This window comes from Crinia signifera, chromosome 1 (assembly GCF_055691185.1).
Source record: "Crinia signifera chromosome 1, ASM5569118v1, whole genome shotgun sequence".
Taxonomy (NCBI): domain Eukaryota; kingdom Metazoa; phylum Chordata; class Amphibia; order Anura; family Myobatrachidae; genus Crinia; species Crinia signifera.
Genome location: NC_139217.1, coordinates 164,636,117 through 164,659,891, shown reverse-complemented (window position 1 = coordinate 164,659,891; position 23,775 = coordinate 164,636,117). Strand labels below are relative to the sequence as shown.

At 43.9% G+C, this 23,775-nt stretch overlaps 1 protein-coding gene across 2 annotated transcripts; it reads right to left on the bottom strand.

The window, feature by feature from the left end:
• Nucleotides 1-12,038: 12,038 nt before the first annotated feature.
• Nucleotides 12,039-19,643, bottom strand: LOC146026777 (flavin reductase (NADPH)-like). Of its 2 annotated transcripts, none has more exons than XM_083157741.1 (5): nucleotides 19,579-19,643; nucleotides 18,715-18,948; nucleotides 16,455-16,656; nucleotides 14,738-14,905; nucleotides 12,039-12,254 (listed from the first exon to the last, which is right to left on the bottom strand). In XM_083157741.1, exons 2-5 carry the CDS (start codon nucleotides 18,847-18,849, stop codon nucleotides 12,094-12,096), a joined length of 666 nt encoding a protein of 221 aa, XP_083013867.1. In that variant the 5' UTR covers nucleotides 18,850-18,948; nucleotides 19,579-19,643; the 3' UTR covers nucleotides 12,039-12,093. The 2 variants fall into 2 exon arrangements, with proteins under 2 accessions (XP_083013867.1, XP_083013875.1); XM_083157749.1 differs by having other exon boundaries at nucleotides 18,715-18,857; nucleotides 19,579-19,631.
• Between the last annotated feature and the right edge of the window lie 4,132 nt (nucleotides 19,644-23,775).

Sequence of the window (23,775 nt, the reverse complement as noted above, 5' to 3'; positions counted from 1 at the left end):
GAGTGTGGAGGAGGTGGATACATTCCAGCGTACGTTGAAGGGGTGGCTCTCGCTGGATGTCCCACGTTGTCCGGATTGTATCTGTGCTGCAGGGAACTGGCGATCATCATACAGCTTGCCGCAATTTGCGTCTGGCAGGTGGAGATTTGCCTTAGGGTCTCCTGTTGACATGCTGCATTCTCAACCAACTTGTAGATCCCGGTCATCATCACCTGGTTATCCTCTCGACGTCGGCGTTCTGATTCCACCCAGTCTTCATGGCGTCTTCGCTCTATTTCGGCCCAATCCTCCTGGCGTCTTCGCTCGATGTCGGACATCGTTGTGGCCAGTGTTTCCAGATGCTTCTCCATGGCTGTCATCCTCTGCTCCATCATGATCCGGTACTGGTTCTGATGATCTTCTATTTCAGATGCCAATTGCCGGACTCTATGGACGCGCGTTGGAGCCTGTTCTCTCTGGATGTCCTCCACGAGCTGCATTCCGGCTATAAAAAAAAGGAAAAGAAAAATAATTTGATCAATTCCACACAATTTGATAAAAAAATACTAAAAAATAACAAGGTTAGAAACAAATGGCAAAAGCTTACAATCCATCAGTGGTGGTCTGGTGGGATCCACCTCCTCCTCATCTTCAGTCGCTTCCTCGATGTCCTGGATGGAATGATGATAACTGGGAGGCTGATGGGCCAATCCTCCACTTGCTGTAGATCCTTCTTCGCCCAGTGGGGTTTGCAAACTGCTGTCTTCTAATCCTGGATAGGTGTCTTCTGTTTGAATGGAAGATTCAAACTGACTGACCGAGTACAGATCCAGGGTGATGGTCTCATCCTGTGTTGAGGGTTCTTCAGCCGGTTTGCTTACATGGGTGTCTTCTGTCCGTTCTTCAGCAACGACAACTGTTGTAATGAGAATACACATTTTAGAACGTTGCAAATTAATTTTATAGAGAGCAAAGTAGTACATTTAATTACCCTGCTGTTGAGTTTGCGAAGGCGCTGTTCCTGCAGGTGTTGTCTTCCGTCTTCTTCGTTGCGCTGGCGGAATTTGCGCTTCCAGAGCATTTAACACTTCTGCTCTGCGGACATTGGACTCCACAGAGCCTGGAACACCTTCCACCATGATTGGATTCATGTGTTCCTGGATGGCTAGTTCCCACGGCTGCCATGAAACTTGTAATGGAGAACCGCCTCCAGTCTCGATTGCATGTTGCCTGACTTGGCCCATCTTCCGTTTTGTTTGCCGACGACAATCATTGTATCGTTTGTGGCATTTGTCGATCGACCTTACGTTGCCACTCACTGCTGTAATCTAAGATGCAAAACATCACAATATAAACAATAATCAAATAATGCATTTTTTTTAAATGGATTTATTTAAAAAAAATAATGAAATGAACCTTCTCTGCAATCGAGGCCCATATTCTTTTTCGCTCTCTACTGCTTGTTTCTTGTCTTCTTGGTCCACACAATTTGTCATAGAACTTGTGGACCATTTCAACCAGCACGTTGCTTTCTGCAGTATTGAACGGGTTGCACTCTTCTTCTCCCTCGGCAAGTTGGTCTAGGGGAACCTTTTTTTTCCGTCCAGGTTTCTTTCTCGCTACGGGTGGTTGGACCCCAGAACCACTGGGTTGTTCATCCAGTGTTCTGTCTGTAGCCTTTATAAAACAAACAGTGTCAGCAAAAAGACACATGGATTTGGCATATAGTTAACATTAACATCAAGATAAATTCAGTGTTCGCGAAAACCACCCAAAAAAGTGGGTCCTGGGGAACCTTCTGTGGGTCCCGGGGGGTGGGGGGGGGGCGAAGAATATCAATTGGGCCAATCGCATAAAGGTACATATATACTCGAAACAAACTTAACCTGAAAAAGGGATAGTGTGCGCCGAATGCGTGCGCTAAAAATTAATGGCATGGTTTTTTTGGGGGGAAGTGGTGTCACATAGTAGTACACATTACAGCACACACCCTGTAATGCCCAGTACACATTAAAGCACACACTGTACTGCCCAGTATATATTATAGCACATAAGTACTGATTACTTACAAGCTTGTTGCTAGGGGTTACATGCTCCTTGCAGGGGTCACATGCTGCAGGGGATGGGGGCATTTTATGCTGGTTGACACATGGGGAGGGGACGTTTTATGCTGGTTGCCATTGCGGGGGGGGCGCATATTAGGTTCGTTGTCACAGTGGGGGGGGGGGGCTTGAAAACATGCCGACATGCTGCTCAGCAGAGTAGGTGAGCGGGCTATGAGCGCAGCGGGGGACTGGATGTGGCTGGAATAGCTGACACGCTGCTCTGAGTCGCATTAGCCACATCCAGTGCCCCGCCACCCTGACAGCGCGCTCATCTACTCTGCTGATAGCGGCTGTTACAGAATCCCATCCTGTTCCCCCCCCCCTCCCCCCCTCCCCCCCTCTCAGCAGCGGAGTGGACTTAGGATGCAGAGTTCGAAAAGTTAACCTGCTCTCATGCAGGGTGCGTGGTGCGCAGCGGCAGCAAACTGTATAAAACCAAAAGTGATCGGCTGCCGGCGGTCACTGTTCATTGGGTCCCGGCGGCCACTGCAGTCGCAGTGATTGGCTCGCAGCGGCAGCAGAGAGGATTAGTACAGCGCGTCCTCGAGGACACCTTTACCTTTAAAAACTGAGTCCCCTGGGACCGTTTTAGGATACAATACGCGCTATAGTGCATTTTAGCAAACCTTGTGTATTCATCAAGTTTTAAACAAGTTACCTGGGTCCTTCTCCTTTTTGTAGTTTGTCTTGCTTGTGGTACTCCTTCTCGTCCTCCATGTTCCGTTTCGTCCTGCACCGGCCGGCCAGGATTACTTGTGGATATCCTATCACCATTTTCCTCCCTTGTAGTCATCTCCACTGGACTCGTCTCACCTGAAATACAAAAAAGAGGGGAAAGGGGTTCCTCGCTCCGGCTCCGATGAGACATTCCTGCGGAATATAAACACAGATAAAGCAATATTAATTTAAATTTTTGTACCTTTACTGTGAATTTAGCCAACTGTAATGCAATTTTTCAAAATGACATTTAGGGGCGAGGCAAACCCAAGTGGGGTGCACAGTGCAGGCATGCTTGTCAGGGAAGCTGGGGTGTCGTGGGGGGGATCCCGACATGCTATGGGCGTGACCCAGAGCCCCCATTTCAAAATGGCTGCAGGTTTTTTTTTTTCATCTTTTTTTTTGCTGCAGTCATTTTGAAATGGGGACACACGACCACGCCCAAAGCATGAAGGGCACCCATAACAACACTCCAGCACACCAAACAAGCATGCAGCATGGCCGCACATAGCACCCACTTGCAAAAAAACATGATTTACAAATGAACTACCCCAAACAGGCAATTTTTCAAAATGACATTTAGGGGCGAGGCAAACCCAAGTGGGGTGCACAGTGCAGGCATGCTTGTCAGGGAAGCTGGGGTGTCGTGGGGGGGATCCCGACATGCTATTGGCGTGACCCAGAGCCCACATTTCAAAATGGCTGCAGGTTGTTTTTTTTTCATCTTTTTTTTTTGCTGCAGTCATTTTGAAATGGGGACACACGACCACGCCCAAAGCATGAAGGGCACCCACCACAACACTCCAGCACCCCAAACAAGCATGCAGCATGGCCGCACATAGCACCCACTTGCAAAAAAACATGATTTACAAATGAACTGCCCCAAACAGGCAATTTTTCAAAATGACATTTAGGGGCGAGGCAAACCCAAGTGGGGTGCACAGTGCAGGCATGCTTGTCAGGGAAGCTGGGGTGTCGTGGGGGGGATCCCGACATGCTATGGGCGTGACCCAGAGCCCCCATTTCAAAATGGCTGCAGGTTTTTTTTTTCATCTTTTTTTTTTTGCTGCAGTCATTTTGAAATGGGGACACACGACCACGCCCAAAGCATGAAGGGCACCCACCACAACACTCCAGCACCCCAAACAAGCATGCAGCATGGCCGCACATAGCACCCACTTGCAAAAAAACATGATTTACAAATGAACTACCCCAAACAGGCAATTTTTCAAAATGACATTTAGGGGCGAGGCAAACCCAAGTGGGGTGCACAGTGCAGGCATGCTTGTCAGGGAAGCTGGGGTGTCGTGGGGGGGATCCCGACATGCTATGGGCGTGACCCAGAGCCCCCATTTCAAAATGACTGCAGGTTTGTTTTTTTCATCTTTTTTTTTTTGCTGCAGTCATTTTGAAATGGGGACACACGACCACGCCCAAAGCATGAAGGGCACCCACCGCAACACTCCAGCACCCCAAAAAAGCATGCGGCATCGCTGCACATTGCACCAAGCACAGTTAAAAAAAAAATTAAACACTCAAACAAGCACAAAAAAGTTACAATCCTCCCCAAAAAACGGGGGGCACACACCACCATCCACACAAGCTAAGTTACCCACTACATGCACCAAAAAAAAAAAAAACAAGACTAACACACACGCAGCATACTGCAAACAAACAAACACTCACCCACCCCATACAACAAACCCCCATAGCAATGAAATACAAATACATCTCAATACTCACCTGCAAAAGAAAAGATGCACTCCACACTCCGCTCCACGCTCCACACTCCGCTCTCTCCACGTGTCCTGGGAGAACTATTAGCTGCAGCAACTTACTCCACCCCTGCTGAAAGCTAATAGCAGAGCTACGCAGCAGGGAAGTCACTTATATATTCGATGGAAGAGCGGGAATACATGCTCCCGCCCTCCACCCAGTCACCAGATACGCCGGATTGGCTGAGAATCGCCGTTGGGGGCGGCGATTCTCAGCCACGTTGAATAGGGTGACACAGCTAGTCCCGGCGACTCCCAACGAATCCCTACGCGTGGCGAATCGACGTAAAAAAAAACGGCGAATGGCTGGCGAATCTGAAATCAGAATCGCCGTGACCAACGATTCACGTCATTGAATACCGCCCAGAGTATTCTATATTGTAACTGCTCTTACTGAAAAAAGACCCTTCCTTTGCTTGGTGAGAAACCTCCTGTCAATCCTTAGGGGGTTACCTGCGTACAGGCTTTGAAGTTAACAGTTCACCGATACTTCTCTGTATTGGCCCTTGATGTATTTTTATATAGTAATCATATCTCCTCTTGCTGCCTGGTTGACCCAGGACGAAATGCTTTGTAAAATCACCAAACCAAATAATCCAGGTTAGCCTACCCCGCAATTTGATCTGGGATATAAGAAGGGTTAAATCTGAGTTGCCCTGTGTATAATGGGTGACCCAGGTGTAGTGTGAAAGGATCGGACCCGGGATCAAGATCTCGGGTCCAACCCTGCCTTGTGAAGTGAAAGCGGTACTACTGTACTGCCATGGTCTAAATTCCAACTCACTTTCTCATAACAGCTAAGTAAGTTAATTTAAAATGATATACCCCTCACAACTCTATGCTGTTACCCACTAATAGTCCTATTGCACACAAAGTACTCATGGAGGATATCCCTTACTAGACTCTCCATTAATTTCCCCACTATTGATGCCAGACTTACTAGTCTGAGAAGAGAGTGAGCGACCCGCACCATCTATAGTACGTGAGATATACACTAGAGTTATTGGTACATGTGAATGGCACTAAGCCCACCTATGGGGAGTGTGTTATATATATATACACTAACCTCCTAGGTAGAGGGTGCTGTCAACTGATTGATAGATAGAAATTTATATGGAGAAGAAAAGCAAATCAGTTTAAGTTTGACGCACTCCTTATTCACAAAATTGTCAAAATTGACTAAAATACAAATGTGTCTTTATTTAATTAGTACAGAACAAGTATAATGGTAAGTATCACTTACAGGTCATCATTAGTTAGTAGGTAATCTCAAAATTTTTATTATTCATAAAGTAATGCTTGACCCGATAATAAATATCCCTGTATCAGGGATTTTAATGGCGAAAAATTAAAATAAGATAGTAGATATAGAGAAAAAGAAATTATAGAAAGATTAAAATTAGTCTCTGTAGGCCGTTAGTATTGGATATTAGTGTTACAAACACTAATATCCAATACTAACGGCCTACAGAGACTAATTTTAATCTTTCTATAATTTCTTTTTCTCTATATCTACTATCTTATTTTAATTTTTCGCCATTAAAATCCCTGATACAGGGATATTTATTATCGGGTCAAGCATTACTTTATGAATAATAAAAATTTTGAGATTACCTACTAACTAATGATGACCTGTAAGTGATACTTACCATTATACTTGTTCTGTACTAATTAAATAAAGACACATTTGTATTTTAGTCAATTTTGACAATTTTGTGAATAAGGAGTGCGTCAAACTTAAACAGACTTACTAGTCTGTAATTTACTGCATGTGTCTTACTTCCCTATGTATTTAAATATAGGCACTACATATGCTATTCGAAGGTCCCTTGGTACCGTATGTATGTTCAGCTCTTCCCCTACCCTGTACACTAGGTAGTCACCGCTGTACGTTTTGCTGTTTACCATACTATCCCTTTAAATCGGTACTCTCTAGAGTTCCCCAGATTCTGTGGCTAATGCCTAATACATTAGTTTTTCCAACCATCCAAATAGTTGACTGAAAATCTGGTACTCTATCGGGGCAAATGACTATCAGCAATTTGCATACAAACCCAGGAAATGAATAAAAACACTTTAAAATCTAACAGATTCAACTACAGTACCATGTCTGAACGACAGATTTCTACGTTTCCAGATTTTGGGAGCAAATTACTGAATTACAAATGACATGCGCCTCTATCCAGTACCATATTTTTATTCCATCCAATGGACTAGTGTATGGCCAGCATTACTGACCGCCTGCATGTCTACTGGTTTTAATCAGCCACATAACCTGTGCAATTCATGATTGTCCTAGTTTAAAGCGGTAGTAAGCTAAGCTTATGCATGGTGATTGTCCAGGGGCCTACTACTTGTGAGGTATCCACAGATGATCCCAAATGTCCTTCAAAGGAATCCTTGGTGGAGAAAAGTGCTCCAATTGATGCTACTCCTCTCAGAAAACAGTGACAAACCAGTATTGATCAAATGAATTTACCACATTTGAATGCCATTCTGACTGATATCTTAAAACACACAAAAATGTCTGCATAGTATCATTTGAGCCGATTTTACAAGGGTCTGTATTTGTGGACAAATTTATGCCAAAAAAAAGCAGTTTTCACAGTATACAGTATATACCCATTATATTAAAAAAAAAAACGTACAGGTGAGTGTTTAATGTCTCACTACAAAAGGCATTATGCAGATTAAACCAAAAACATACATATGGTTTAAAACGGTGATGGGGAACCTTCGGCCCTCCAGCTGTTGTTGAACTACACATCCCAGCATGCCCTGTATGGCCAAATACAAAACTGTAGCAGGTCATGCTGGGATGTGCAGTTCCAACAACAGCTGAATGGCCGAAGGTTCTCCATCACTGGTTTAAAAGCTAAATTGTACAGTAAATCTACAGTTTGATTACTAACCTATAATGTGTTAATGCATTTAGGGGTTCAAGTATCCAGACCAGAAGGTATTTACACTGTGTGAAAAGTAAGCATACCGAACAACTTCAAGCTGGGCTGCTCAGGTGATATTGACCCTTATTGAGATCTGATCACAGTACAAATTTGTTCTCAAAATGGGCAAAACCAGGTGCACTGCAGGTGGGGCAGATGTAACATGTGCAGAGAGAGTTAGATTTGTGTGAGTTATTTTGTTTCTGTGCAGGGTAAATACTGGCTGCATTATTTTTACACTGCCATTTAGATATCAGTTTTAACACACCCAACCCAAATCTAACTCTCTATACATGTTACATCTGCACCAAACAATAATTGTACCAATTTTACAATAATTGGGGCATCATATAGTGGTCTCCCAATATCGACCAGTTTGTGTGTGTATTCTCAGTTATCTGACCATATATATGTCCAGGTGGAAAAATGGGTACTGTGTGGCAAACGCTATTTTTACCTATTTACTATTACCTCTGAGTGATTCAGATGCTTTGAGAGAATCTCTTTGCGTCCCAATGTAAATTAAATATTTATGATGCAAATCTGCACTACAATTCACAATCTTGCTGCACATTGAGGGTATCTGGATGACTGACAGACAATGTCTAGGTCGAAATGCACAATGTTGACCTTGACAAAAGGTGGATATGAAAAAGTCAACATGATTTTTTTACATTTTTTTGTCACTTTTTGGGGGACTTTTTCATATTTATCCATCCACATGGACTCCAATTGTAAATGATAAAGTGCACCAAGCACAGTGGTAGCAGATTGAGGGAAATGGCCTGAAGCATGATGAACAAAGCCACATGCTCAGGTGTCGACATTGACACAAAAAGCTTGAAAAATCCTTGTCAAACTTTTGTCTATGTCAACCTAATGACATTGGGCCTTATTTTGGTTCATTCTTTCTGACAAAATCCTTCTTAGATGGACAAAACCATGTGCACTGCAGGTGGGGCAGATGTAACATGTGCAGAGAGAATTAGATTTGGGTGGGGTTTTACTTCAAAGTGAGATCTATATTGCAGTGTAAAAATAAAGCAGTCGGTATTTTCCCTGCACAGAAACAAAATTACTCACCCAAATCTAATTCTCTCTGCACATGTTACATCTGCCCCCCCCCCCCCCCCCCTGCAGTGCACATGGTTTTGTCCATCTAAGAAGGATTTTGTCAGAAAGAATGAACCCAAAATAAGGCCCATTGTCTGTAGGCTATATGACGCACCTCCCCCCTTCAGCATTGTAAGAAAAAATGAAGGGCCTGATTCTCTAAGCTTCAAAAGTTATAAAATGGAGAGTGATAAACAGCCAGCCAATCAGCTCCTACCTGCCATGTCACAGACTGTGTTTGAAAAATGTCAGACCGGAGCTGATTGGCTGGTTGTTTATCATTTGAAGCTTAGATAATCTGGCCCATAATCTGAAGGAATGCCAGTTAATTGCAGTATTGCCACAAATTAAGTGCATTTCATGTGTTTCTAATTGTACACTTTAGGGTAACCCTAAAGGTGCGTATATATACGGGAATTTATCGCTGGCAATATGGTCGCTGAGCAACCATATTGCCAGCGATTGGTGTGTGCACCGGCGATAAATCGTCAGGTGCACGCTCCCGACCATCTGATTCCCTCTGCGGCTCTCCCGGCAGAGGTTCTCTTAGCGGCTCCCCCGGCAGAGGTTCTCTTAGCGGCTCCCCCGGCAGAGGTTCCCCTTGCGGCTCCCTCGGCAGAGGTTCCCTTTGCGGCTCCCCAGGCAGAGGTTCCCTTTGCGGCTCCACAGGCAGAGGTTCCCTTTGCGGCTCCCCAGGCAGAGGTTCCCTTTCATCAGCGACCATCTCTTTGGCAACGAGCATAAAACCTCCTTGGCATCAAGCAGGAAGCATCTGGCATTGAGCACGTAACCCCTGGAATCGAGCATGCAAATCTTGGTATTTATAAAAAAAACCCTAGCAATGAGCATGTATGTTCCATAATATGTAATGGGCATCACGTTGTTTAGCATATGTATAATGGGCATCACGTTGTGTGGAATATGTATAAAGGGCATCATGGTGTTGGGCATATGTGTAATGGTTATCACAGTGTGTGGCATATATGTAATGTGCACCATGGTGTACAGCATATGTATAATGGGCATCAGGGTGTTGTGCATAAGTATAATGAGCATCAGGGTGTGGGGCATATGTATGATGGAGCACAGTCACCGCATTTGGGGGGGGGGGGGGCGCTTCAAAATATTTCACTCTGGGTGCTAGTAGGCCTCACACTGATTGACACCCCATCCCCACAAAAGCTCTGCCCACATATCAGCCCACTGTGCTCCTTCCCAGAGAGTTCCTCAACCTATTTTTCTACAAATATAGCACTGCACATAGACAAAGCCCGCAATCTGCAGACAAGCCAGTGCAAGCAGATCTAGTCAGATCACTTAGAAATGGGGCTGAAAGCACAAAGTGCTTAATGTATGCTATGCATGAGTCTAGCACTAAAAGGGGCTATGTGTTTGAGTTCTTGTACTGTTGCCAGCATATACTGTACACACCTTGACAATAGAACCTCATGTTCTTCATGAGGGATAGGATGGACATTCTAGACTAGTGGTTCCCAAACTTTCTTGAATCACGACGCACTAAAGAATTAGAAATGTTTTGCACTGCACCGCTAGGGTAAACTTTTAGGTACTCTTTACCTAGCACGGCGCCCACGATCTTGATCGTGGGCATCGCGAGGTAAAAAATTGCGTTGGTCGCGTCGTATGCGACCGACGCGATGTCCACGATTTCCCATTGAAAACCATGTTAAACATGGACATCGCGTCGGTCGCCCACGATTTGCCATAGGAATCAATGTTAAAAGGCCCGATGGACACGATTTTCATGTTAAATGGCTGAATGGACCCGATTTTACCATAGGAAACAATGTTAAATGGGCCTTAGAGCCCAAATACTTACCCTGAACTCTGAAATGGACCCCCCCCAATTGTTTACGCCACCCCACGATCAACGTCAACCCGAAGCGTGGCGAGCCCGCGAGGGGCGGCGGTACGCGTCCTCCGACCTTTTCATACCCCCACTATCCACGTCGGCGTGGAGTTGAGAATAGAATAGTGTGGCGAGCGCAGCGAGCCACCGAGCCCGAAGCGTGGCGAGCGGACGCGGATACCTGTGAAGCCCGCGAGGGGACGCGTATAGCTGTGAAGGTATCCGCGTCCCCTCGCGGGGCTCGCTGCGCTCGCCACGCTTCGGGCTCGGTGGCTCGCTGCGCTCGCCACACTATTCTCAACTCCACGCCGACGTGGATAGTGGGGGTATGAAAAGGTCGGAGGACGCATACCGCCGCCCCTCGTGGGCTCGCTGCGCTCGCCACGCTTCGGGTTGACGTTGATCGTGGGGTGGCGGTAACAATTGGGGGGGCCATTTCCCAGTCAAGGTTGCCTATTTGGCCTCTGTGGCCCATTTAACATTGTTTCCTATGGCCACATCGGGTCCATTGAGGCATTTAACAGTAAAATCGCGTCGGTCGGGCCATTTAACATTGATTGCTATGGGAAATCGGGTGCATCGCGTCGCGGGCATCGCGGGTACATTTATGGCCGGCAGCGACGCGACCGACGCGATTTCCATGTTTAACATGGGTTTCAATGGGAAATCGCGTCGCGGCCAGACATAAATGTACCCGCGATGGGCGCCGTGATAGGTAAAGAGTACCAACTTTTATTATTGATATATTTGGAAAATATTAATTGGGTCTGTGTCATCCTTGGTTCATTTATAAGGTGGTGTACAGTTGTTTTTCAGTTTGTCCACATGTTTTATAATTGACAGCCACTAGCACTTTGACCATAAGTGATTTGACTTGGTCCTGGACCACCAACCTTCAGCACCACTTTTGGAACCCCATGGTGCCTAGGCAAACAGTTTGGGAACCACTGCTTATGGTACAAAAAAAGGAAATACTGTCATATCATGTATGCAGCTTTCAAACATAACCTTGGAATTTGCTTGGTCTAGCAAACTGGAAAATTCCCAGGCCTCACCTCTTAGACCCTGGTCGGGAGCACACACAAAACCCCCGGGTTGAAGTGAGTTTATGTGCTAGTGTGAAAGGGTTGTTATGGTGTGTACACATGGTTCAATATGGTCACTAAGCGATTATGGCTTGCTCAGTGATATATCACACAGTGTACCGTTTCTCTCAATGGGGCAGATGTATTAAGCCTTAACAAGAGATAAATGGAAGGGTGATAAGGAGAGATAAACGTCCAGCCAATCACCTGCCAACTGCCATGTTACAGCCTGTGTTTGAAAAAAGTCAGTAAGGAGCTGATTGGCTGGACATTTATCTCTCCTTATCACCCTTGCATTTATCTTTTGTTAAGGCTTAATACATCTGCCCCATTGACTTCAGTGTTGACTGGCAAGTCACCACTTAAAGGTATGCTCCAGCGACCAGTAAGGGCTTAATTGGTAGGTTTTCCCTGTGGGACATAATAAATGCAACTTTGAAAAGCGGACACTTAGTAAATATAGCACATTGTATTTATATTATTAGTACTTGTACTTGCAAAGTCTCATGATTTACAACACATTGCAACTATCTCTCTATTCCATTTGTCATCATTAAGAATAGAGATCATAAAGCGTGATACATCTGCACGTGATACAGTGTTGGTTAATGGGTACCCCTTTTCATTTGGGACAAAATATCCTTCATGAGTCAATATTTCTTTCTCTGTAGTGGAGATAAAAAAAAAAAGTTATGTATTAGCTACTAGTATTTTACAACTAATACAACATCTAAGAAATGTAATAGTCTATTAGGTGCATTTAGCTTCTTAAGCAAGGAAGATCACTTGTACAGTAGAGAGTTCTTTGGCAATGTGCATTTGTAATATACTATCAGGGAAACTGCAACTGCCCAGCCATCATGAGTAGTCAAAATGATAATTTGCCCTGAGTACTGTTTACACACTGTGCCATTCACAGACCCAGCAGCTGCCAATTGTACAGTGTGCCTCTCGCTTTACTGTTGATGGTTTTAAAGCCAATTAATTTGGGCCCTCCCTAGTGGCACTTTCACACTCCCAGTGTTGTTTGGACTAAACACCAAATCCAGTTTTAAGGATCTTGCTACCATTAGTAGTGCTTCCAATTAATCTGCTTCGGATTATTCAAAGTAAAATAGTGAAAGGAAGTTCCTTGCGAAAAATAAACATTCGGCTTCCGTGGCTTCCATAGGGAAGCCTGTTCAAGATTTAAAGGCACATGCATCACCAAAACGGTGATGTCATTTTGGCCCCAAATTTCCACTTCTCTCTATGGGTGCAATCACTGACAATTAAAGCTGAGTACACACTCACAGATTTATCTGACCAATCTGTCTGCTGTGAACAAAAATTTGGTAATGAAAGTATATGAAATTCATCATAATTTCCTCCCAAATGCTAAAAAATAAACAAAAACAATTATTTGGAAAATTTTTTTAGATTAAATGGATTTATCAAATTTGTTTTAACAACGATTGTCTGTTTTAGAGAGTTTGGAAGCAAATGTTTTTTTCTTGTATGCTCCCATATATTACCAGATGTTTGTTCCCACAAAATAGATTAAACAGATATATCTATAGCATACTTGTTTATCTGACCCTCTCCAGGAGGGATAAATTGTTCCTGGACTTCCCTGGTAATGTATCATTGCCATCATAATATAAAGCCCCGTAAACACGGGGGAGATATATTGCTCAGTTTCTCCTTTTCATCAGCGACCAGAGATGGTCGCTGAAGAAAGGGAACCTCTGCCGGCGGTGCCGCAGAGGTAATCAGCAAGCTCCTGCGACCAGCAATTATAACGGGGCTGAAAACGGGGGTACTTGTGTAATATCTGGGCGCCCGATTGGTTGATTGTAACTTAAGGCATACAATCAGATGCGGTGCGATGCACCGCGATTTTCGACCAAATCGCATGCGATGCGATCGACGTGATTTTCCATAGGATTCAATGTTAAAATGGTCCTGTTCATTTCCCCACTATCCAAGTGGGCAGAGTTGATTGTATGTAGCGTGGCGAGCCCCGCGAGGGGACGCGGATTACTTAAAAAGTATTCCGCATCCGCTCGCCACGCTTCGGGCTCGGTGGCCCGCTGCGCTCGCCACGCTATATAAAATCAACTGTATGCCCACTTTATATAGTGGGGAAATGAACAGGACCATTTTAACATTGAATCCTATTGAAAATCGCGTTGATCGCATCGCATGCGATTTGGTTGCATGCAATGCGATTTTTCCGACCCGATCTCAAAATCGGGCGCCCAGTTATTACACAAGTACCACGGGAGCACGCACCCGGCAATTTATCGCCGGGGCACACTCCCATCACTGGGAATATGGTCGCCAGCGACCATATTGCCAGTGATTTCAGGCCCTATCGCCCCCGGTTGTACACAGCTCAAGAAACACCTTTCTTATTAATTAACTAGCTCACCACAAGTGAAGGCACTCATATTACCAGGGAAGTCCAGGAGCAGGGCATTTTCTCCCTCTTGTAGAGGGTCAGGTAGGCAAGTATGATCTGTAGGTGTGTACCCAGCTTTAACCACTTCAGTTGTATGTTAGGAAATTTTCCAGGCTCAGCTACTCTGCCGCAGCAGGCTGTCCCAGGAAATTTTCGGGCATACCACCAGTATGTAAGTGTGTGTTAGTGCTGCCTCCAGATGTGTACCATCTCTAGGGGCACCCCCAACCCTGTTGTCCCTCCACTCCAGCGATCGTACACCAGAGCTCCCCTGCGGCTGCAATGGGCAGGCGCACAAGTCCTCCTGAGCCGCCCTGAACATCAGGAGCCTGCTGCCTGGTCACTGCTGTGAATTTCTGCAGCAGAAGGGGAACCCCGGCGGTCTGGGGTGGGGTATTGGCTGGTGGTGAGCGACAGCAGGGAGGGGCCACAACAGGGGAGCAGCCCGGGGGGGGTTCTGGGGCAAGACAAACCAGTCCTTGTAGGTTTGTCCTGCCCCAGAAAAAACACCACTCAAAGGGCTTAAAAATGAAAGGTGAAAATATTTTAACTGCTCGGGGGGATAAACTGATGATGCACTCTTTTGAACAAGGCTTTTCCAGGATCTATTGTGTAGTTTAATTAACATGTCTAATGTTGATTATTAGTTTTTCAGCAAGTCTTTTTTGTATAATGTGTATCTTGCAGTGGTCGTGTCATACATACCTGTTACAGGAGTGTTCTGAAGTCCTGGTGGTCTTACAACAGTCCAATTAAGATCAGAACATTCTTTTTGCAGGTATTTTTCCATCTCAAGCATGTTTGTAAGCACACTTTTAATTATAGGTAGGAGGAGTTTGCGCACAAGGAATGAAGCATTCTGTGCTGAGCTAGCTGTAAAGAAAAATACAGTGGTATATATCTAGTGCATGTAACAAAAATGCTATCAGTTGTCTTGTACATTTTCCACCTAAATGTCACAAAAGGGTTAAACTGTGGGAGTTTATGTAACCCATACTGAATTAGGTTATGCTATGCTCCATGTATACAATCCTTGATATGTGAGTTGTATGATTAGTCAGTTCCTGATATGGGTATTTTTACCTGGTACTATTTTAAATAATATTTTGCCACTCTAACGGACCTAAAGACTGTGCACAATAAGACTATTGTTTTCTGCTTTAGCTCTCAAACTGTGTACACACGGAGCAATATGATCGCTGGCAATATATTGCTCAGTGTTCCGTTTTCATCAGCGACCAGATATGGTCACTGATGAAAATGACACACTGCCGGGAGAAGAGCCAGGGGAAGTCGCGGGTCGGAGGAGCATGCTCCTCTGACCAGTGAGCATCTTCAGCAACAATATTGCCAGCGATTTTTGCCCATGTATACACAGCTTAAGGTGTACAACTTTCTGTTATTGTCTCTCAGTAAAGTAAATGCCGTACAGCAATGTTAATTCTGTTCAGAAACATTTAAAATAAATATTTTTTTTGTAACTGACTGTAACTGCTTTTGTAGAAAGCTCACAAAGCAAATGTAGCAGTAATATAAATGCTTATTACCTAATATGGCCTACACACATAGGGCCTTATTCTAGTTCACTCTTTCTGACAAAATCCTTCTTAGATAGACAAAACCATGTGCACTGCAGGGGGGAAGATGTAAAATGTGCAGAGAGAATTAGATTTGGGTGAGTTATTTTGTTTATGTGCAGGGTAAATACTGCCTGCTTTATTTTTACACTGCAATATAGATCTCACTTTGAAGTAAAACTCCACCCAAATCTAATTCTATCTGCACAAGTAACATCTACCCCACCTGCAGTGCACATGGTTTTGTCCATCTAAGAAGGAAAGAGTGAACTAGAATAAAGCCCATAGTGAAATGTGCCAGAGATGTGAGCAATGCAAGATCGCTCAGCACACAGCGATGACCAGTGATATGTGCTGAGCGATCTGGCAGGGCCAGTGCTCTCCGATGAGAACACTGGTGATAAAACTAGATTTATACTGCATGCAGTATAAATCTAGATGGGCGATAGCATAACTTGGAGCCGCACATCGCTATGGCCCCTACACATGGAAATAAATAAATAAATTTGGCGTAATATTTTCAGATCGCTTAGGAAATAACCAGAAATCACTTCATGTGTAGGCCCATTAACTCCTCCTAGTTTCAGGGATTTAAAAAGCTTATCTATGGATCATTGCATAATAACAGCATTTGATGGTAGATAAGATTCTCACTTCACTATTGTCCCTTGGTAAAATCTGAGATAAATGTTTCATTAATATGAGTACTCTGATAAAATTAATTTCATCAGATACTGTAGGTTGTTTAGCTGTCAAACAAATCTGTCACCTTGTAGGTGTTTGTTATACAAGCCCTTGGTTGCAAGTGTAGAAAGATGCTTTTTGTTTGTAGCACAAATACCTACTATCCGTATACCATGAAGTCATTACCACCATCCTGCTCACTCCACTCTGGCGCATGGCACTCACTATGGCAGTCATGGAGTCTGTGTATCCACTGATAGAGGAAAACATTTTAGCTGAGAATCCCAAACATGATAGAACTGCATCCTGTCCTTTAAAATGTTCTGTTAATGATTCAGGTGAAAATATGTTGCCTTCTACCACCTGAAAAATACATGTGCCTTTTAGTTAATTTATTTACAACAATTTGTAAATGTATAGATAGAACCATTTATTGTAGGATGCCAAACATAATCACTCCATAGATACCTAATCACCTAGAACATTTGGGGTACTCCCAATCCCCATTTTTAGTAAGTCCTGCTGACTCCCAGAGTAATTGGCAACCCCACTACAACCCACATACTTTACTAATGAATTGGGGTGGTGCAATAACATGATTCTCAGAGAATCACTCCACCTTGGGCCTTTACACCTGTATTCTATTCATTATTCTAGTGGTGCCTAATGTTGGGAAGCACCAGCTTCGACCCCACAGTGATTAGCTGGCTTTAATAGCAATGTTACATTGTTCTTTTTTTCTGCTGCAAAAAGTTGCTAAACAGATAACCTTTAGTGCAATATATATGTTTAACTGCTGTTTTTTCAGTTTTATAATGGATAAAAGGGCTGGCCTTGTTTATAAGTAGGTAAAATAAATGTAGAGCCTATTTCATATGGTATGTATGGGATAAAAGAACAGGGAGGTGATTCAGGTTGGCTCCGTAAGCAGCGACATGTTCAACCCTCTTTGCCGTGTGAATGTCCGCCCCACCATGTGAAAGGATGTATACACTGACAGCTAAAAGTCAATCTCATCTGACTTTTATATGTGCCAGAGTTGGCCAAACAGGGGTCCCGGATCAGAATTTGACTTACAGCGAGCCAACCCGAATCACCCCCCATATGTAGTATCTGCACAGCCACCATTCTGTCTTGCAGACGTTATCTCTGCTTTGAAACTATAACTGCAAATAAACGTAGGGGATCATTTATAAATTGATTTTTCTTATAACAGGTTATGCCCACAGTCTTTAAAAGCAATATATGTTGTACATTGACTCTGATTCAGAGGTGGACGCTGTTTGGTCACAGCAGCAATGCAAAAGTATGTGAACACCACAAGTGGTGTCTCTCAGGGCCAGTAAATTTGCAACCTAAGACACAGACTCTCTCATGAAATATGCCCCTGTTCTGTAAAATGTCCCCCACACCTGTTCTGCTCCCAAGTGGCCGCAGCATGATTGACACTTTGAAACACTATTTGCAATCTCACACAGAGATCTGCCTATGTGCATTACAGCATGTGCGCATGCATACATCTCAAAATGGTTTACCAATTGATAAAACAAAGGTTGGATAAGCATATGTATATCTATGCATATGTATATCTAGGACTATAGTGATTGTAAGCCAGTAGCATTATAGAGAGAGCGTGGACCACTCCCAGGTGGGTGACACCAAAATGTTGCCATGGTCCCGCAGGGTGTGCATCATGTCCAGCGCGAATCCTGGTGATGGCATCTCCCTCCAGCTCCCGGCACAGAGCAGCACTGCAGCAGCTACAGGTGGTGGGAAGCTTCTCACAGGCCCAGGAAGCAGCTTCCGACCTGATGTCACTGCAGGGGGAGGGGGAACATGACTAGTGCACTGCTTGCAGCATGCACACTCTGCATGTGGCAGCAGAGGATCGGCACTCGCGTCCTGCAGTTTCCTGTTCCTGGGGAGAACGGGACTTATGTAGCCCAGGTTCCTCATGCAAGGTTCCTCACCTCCGGTGCGATTTCCCCTCTCCTCCCCCCCCCCCCCCCCCCCCCCCCATCCAGTGCCTGGGACGCCTGAGCCCCTAGCTCACCCTTAGATACGGCCCTGCCTAAGTGACAGGGAAAATAAGATGTCCCCCAACTTTCTGACTCATGGAATAAATCTAGATAAGGATAGCTGGGAGATATGCAATAGTTAGCTACACATAATGGGGGACATTTACTATTTACATATACTAATTCACATGGGATGATGCTGTGGGCAACCCATCCCATAGAACTCCCATCTAAGTAAATTGCCCCCACTATGTCAATTCACAAAGAGCACAAACTAAACAATTACTCAGAAAATCAATTTACACATTAAAACTTTCTGGAGTTCTATATTGTTATTAACTTTAATGAAAAAAAGAAACGTATTAGATTAGCAAGAACATAGGGTGATTTTAATATTGTTTACCTTAAGATTTTGGTGCTGAATAGTCAATTTGCTGACATTTCTTACAATAGCTGTCACTTCATGTCCATTCTCCAAGGCTTGGGAAACCAAGTACAATCCAGTCTGACCAGTAGCTCCAAGAACAGATAATTTCATTTTGATACCTGTTTGAGGCACATTTGTGTTGATTATATGATTCTGTTACTGCAGTCACCTCTTTATGCACTTTCCGAGGCAGCATCCAGCTACCAATATCTGTAAACATTGTAAAAAATAAGGTGCTTCACATGGTGTGTAAATCAGTAGAGGTTGTGACTTGTTTTATGTCCATACAAAGGGTAATTCAACTTATTTAATACCAAAAATGTGAAGTATCCTGTTTTGCTAGTTTTTTTGTATGTGTGTATGACTGTTGCAAAATGCTGTTTTCTGTTACATTACAGCATTTTGTATTGAAAGCTTTATTGTAAACTGTACTCATACAAGTTTTTTTATGTGTTGACCAGATGTTATGGTAGTAACTCTGGTGGCTTCCGCATGCTACATTCTGTGCTGTTTATAGTTACAGTATGTGACTTTTGTAAGTGTGGATACTGCATGCTGCTGAGGTTCACTGTTAAATTACAATATATTACTTTACAGTGTTGTATACTGTATATGTGAAATATTGCACAAAAGCTATTCTCATACAGGGCAAAAAATCAGTGAAGGTTGTGGTAGTGAAAAGGACCTACAGTATGTGAAGGTATTGTGAAAATGTCACGGAAATCTGTACATAATTAGAATGACACAAGTGGGTAATAATGAAATTACATCTGAATGCTGTGTTTACAATTTAGCACTAAACATAAGGTTAAAAAGGTATAAACAGTCAGAAATCCCTACCTGGCAGCTCAGGCTATGCGACACCTACTTAATGGACTGTGGTACGAGTGTGTTTGTACATTGTCTTGGTGATGTAATCATTCAGGGAATGACCAAATTACGTAACCACGTCCACAGTATCACATTACTTACTCTGTATCTATGGTCTGTGCAAAGAAGCACATTTCTGAGACACTCCCATTGTAGATAGTATTTTCAAACACAGTATGATTTATCCCCCTTTCAGATATGAGATAGGAATTTTCTGGGTCTAGCAAGCTGGGGAATTCCAGGGCTTCAGCCCCCTACCCTAGTAAAAAGCAAGGTTAAGGATTTGGGACTTTTTAAGGTCCCCATACATTACAGTGACTTCTCCCCTTGGAGAAATTGCACTGTATACCCCCTTGAACAGCCAGGGACCTTCTTAGTCCTTTTGCATGTGCTATATCGCTTGTGATCCCAGCGAAGCTTGCCCTGCTCAGAAGCAATCCTGCAGATTGCTTCTCTAGCCAGAGCAACTGAAACGCTCCGATGCGATTCACACTGGACCGCGCATCACCTCCTGTCACTCACCTGTGATTTGAGCTCTTTTCCTGCAATTGATCGCTATAAAAGAGCCTAAATTGCAGGTGAATTGCATAGTGTATGGGGGCTTTAAGTCCTGGGTTTTTAGCTTTCACACTAAGCAAAATTCCAGGTTGCTGTGCATTTAAATGCAATAACCCAGCATTTTGCTAATAAAGTGAAAGGGAAATAATACAGGTCTGGCTTAACAAAATGAAGTGCCTGTAGCTTGCATCCCTACTAATGTAATACCATGGACAAATGCCTCATGCATTAATCAGAAAGGGTTAAACATAATTATATGCACTATGCATATATAAGTTATAACTATCAAGTACATGGCTTCTGTATGCTGGGTCATTACTGAATAACAGGGTTTTGTGGAATATTCTCTCTACTGACAGTTAATCCCTGTGCTAATTGTGTTGACGAGCCCAGCAGCAGCCTAATGTTTGTGTGGTATATAATGAGAGGTTTTAGCCATTCTTCTAATAAGAAAACTAACTTTTAATGTGAAGGGATAATGGCCTGTGGTCACAAACTATGCAATTATTATTTCAGAATTCTACATATTCTTTTGGCCTAAATTCTTTGCAGCAAGTTCCAATATCACACTGTTCCATGTCCCCATATGGCTACATCACCCTCAGCAATCCAAACACATTCCACCCTGATCCTTTATTTAATATTTGTATAATTCATGCCAACTCCCTGCAAACACCTCAAACAAACATTATTATCTATCCCCTCTTTGTCATATGTTGAAATGGAACAGTGCACTGAATAGTTTAGTGAGGACTTATACTGTATTTCACACACACGGATTCAGTATTGGATCCCGGCGGTCGGGATCCCGGCGTTCAGAATCCCGACGCCGGAATCCCGGCGTTAAGAATCCCGACGCCGGAATCCCGGCGTTTAGAATCCCGACGCCGGAATCCCGACAGCCGAAATGCCGACAAGGGGGGGACGTGGATCGCCCCCCCTTGCGGGCTCGCTGCGCTCGCCACGCAGCGGGCCCGGTGCCTCGCTACGCTCGGCACGCTATTTTATTCTCCCTCCAGGGGTGTCGTGGACACCCCAGGAGGGAGAAAGTGTCGGCATTTCGGCGGTCGGGATTCCGGCGTCGGGATTCTGAACGCCGGGATTCCGGCGCCGGGATTCTGAACGCCGGGATCCCGACCGCCGGGATTCTGAACGCCGGGATCCCGACCGCCGGGATCTTAACTGCATCCCCACACACACATATATATATATAGAACCTGAGGCTAAGCGGCACACACAAAAAGGATACAATCGGAGTACACAGGCTCAAATTATGTTGCAAAACATATAAGTATTAGAAGCCAACAAAATCCATTTTATGAAAATGCAAAAAAGTTTATTATAGACAAGTTTTAAAAGCAACAACATGAAGGATGAAGTACAAAAAATGGTCATGGCTATCAGTATTCACGGTCCAAAGCAAACTTTCCAATTTGCGAGGTCAGACAGCTGTTTCGGTGCTTAAACAAGCACCTTCATCATGGACAAATGACCAGTGTTACTGGCGGTTATATATTCCCTAAACAATAAACACACACCACTCACCTGTGTCACGGACAGAGTCTACTACTCAGGACAGGACAGGTCACTGGTGCCACTGGACTCTGGGAGTCATCAGTAATCATAATCAGCATCTCCTGTGTCCTAGACTAGAGTCAGAACTTCGCCATTCCAAAAAAGCGCACCGGTATGTACCAGGGTCAGGGGTGACTGTGGCTGGCAACAGTGGGGTCAGGTGTGTTGGCAGTGGCACTGGGATTTGTTTTGTTTGGGAATGATGTGATCTTGATGTCATCATCATGATGATTAATGATGTTATCATTTTTTATGTCCTTCTCCTATTGTATTTGCTTGTTGCGCTGCCTTTCAGTGATGGACCAAACCAAAGGCTCCACCTCCTCTGCTCTGTGTATGTACACACTCCCTGGCCCTGCACTGTGCAGGACAGGTGCACAATCATGCAACAAAATTCGGGGGGGGGGGGGGCTGTGCGTGTGGGGGCTGCGGTGCTATAGTTACAACCCCCCCCAATCCCCCGCAGACTTACCTATCTCGCTGGTCCCGGCGGCTCCGTTCTTCTTCTGCTGAGGACCACGACAAAATGGCCGCCCCCATATAGCACACAGGGCCTTATTCTGATCGGTGCGGCCAAACGTGCGTACGTTCACTATTAACGTACGCGGCCGTTGGGGTTAAGTCCACCCACAAATCAGCCGCTTACGTACGGGCAGAAACAACGTAGAAGGGGAGTGGCGTACAAATGAGCGTACGGCAACGTACGCGGACGGGCCAGCCCTTACACTCCGACAACTGGCGTACAACTGAGCGTACGGCGCCGTTTACGGACGTCTTTCGTCCGTCTTCCCAACGACTTCTTGCGGAGATCTGAGCGTACGCCAGCTTGCACAGACGGGTCCCTATTGTTTTCAATGGAAAACTCAGCTTATGTCACCGCTCGTGAGAGTGAGCGTACGTCCGTGTACGCTGGCATACCCTTCACATATATGGACCTGCAAATCTTGCCTTTCAACTAGAATTCTGACAATTTATTAATTAATCTATTTGTTATTCAATTATTGTTTTCTATTAACTCAATTGTCTACCTTAATAAAGACCTAATAAAACAACATTTTAACCCTCATTACATGTATATTTGTTATGTTCTAATGTGGCATTTTAATCACTATCTATGTGTCCCCATATTGCTGTTACTTTTAAATCAAGTTATGTTGGTGTTTCTGTATATGTACTAAATTATGTCCATAATTACTTTGTCCACAATGTGTAACATGTATACCTACCCTGATGTTATGTGTGATGTTTTAATCGAACAACATTAAACATTCATGCATTTTCACTATGTGTTATTTTACTCAAAAACACACACATTCACACATCAATCATTACCCCTCACCTCAAATTACAAATATAACTTACATTACACATCTGTATGTACCTACCCTTACAAGCCCTCTAACATATTTATTATTAAAAACACAGGCAATTTATAACACAATAGAAACGTTTATTTAGAACAAAAATAATAAGGGGGGGGGGGGATAAAAATAAATTAAATGCGGGCCTCCAGAAGGCCAAAAAGAATCTGTAAATACCGGAGGGTCAGGACGATCTCCCGCATGAGGGCTGCCACCTCCTCCTGCTGCTGTTCAGTGTCTGTAGTGAAGGGATAAAAAAAAAAATTAATATATAACATACACAAATGTTTGTTGTATTTGTACATAATAAAAAGTTCAGAGTTATGTGTGAAGGCCACATACATTTTTAAACTACATTGAAGATGGGTCTGCTGTAAACACAGTACTAAAAAATAATATGTTAACACACACATACTGTACATAGTAAATAACATTAATTCAATTACTCCTTCTTGGATGAATGTATGCTGTATCCCAATTGGTAGTTTGGTTTTGGGGGACTGTCCTCTAACCTCACAATTAGGCTGTGCTATTTAAGGGTTATGACATTGTTGTGGCTTAAGCACTCCTTACTATTTTAAATTTAGGACATTGCTGTACAAATTATAGGCCTACAGCTATGTTTGTAAAGCATGCATCCGCATGGCCTCACACACTATTAACAAAACAATCT

Bases quoted from the DNA above. Each gene is read 5' to 3' on its own strand.
- LOC146026777 (XM_083157741.1), bottom strand. From the start codon at position 18,849: ATGAAATTATCTGTTCTTGGAGCTACTGGTCAGACTGGATTGTACTTG. The intron at 16,657-18,714 runs GTAAACAATATT...TGTATTTTTCAG, and splicing joins TTCAGCACCAAAATCTTAAG to GTGGTAGAAGGCAACATATT. The intron at 14,906-16,454 runs GTAGGTATTTGT...TTTTCTTTACAG, and splicing joins GACTTCATGGTATACGGATA to CTAGCTCAGCACAGAATGCT.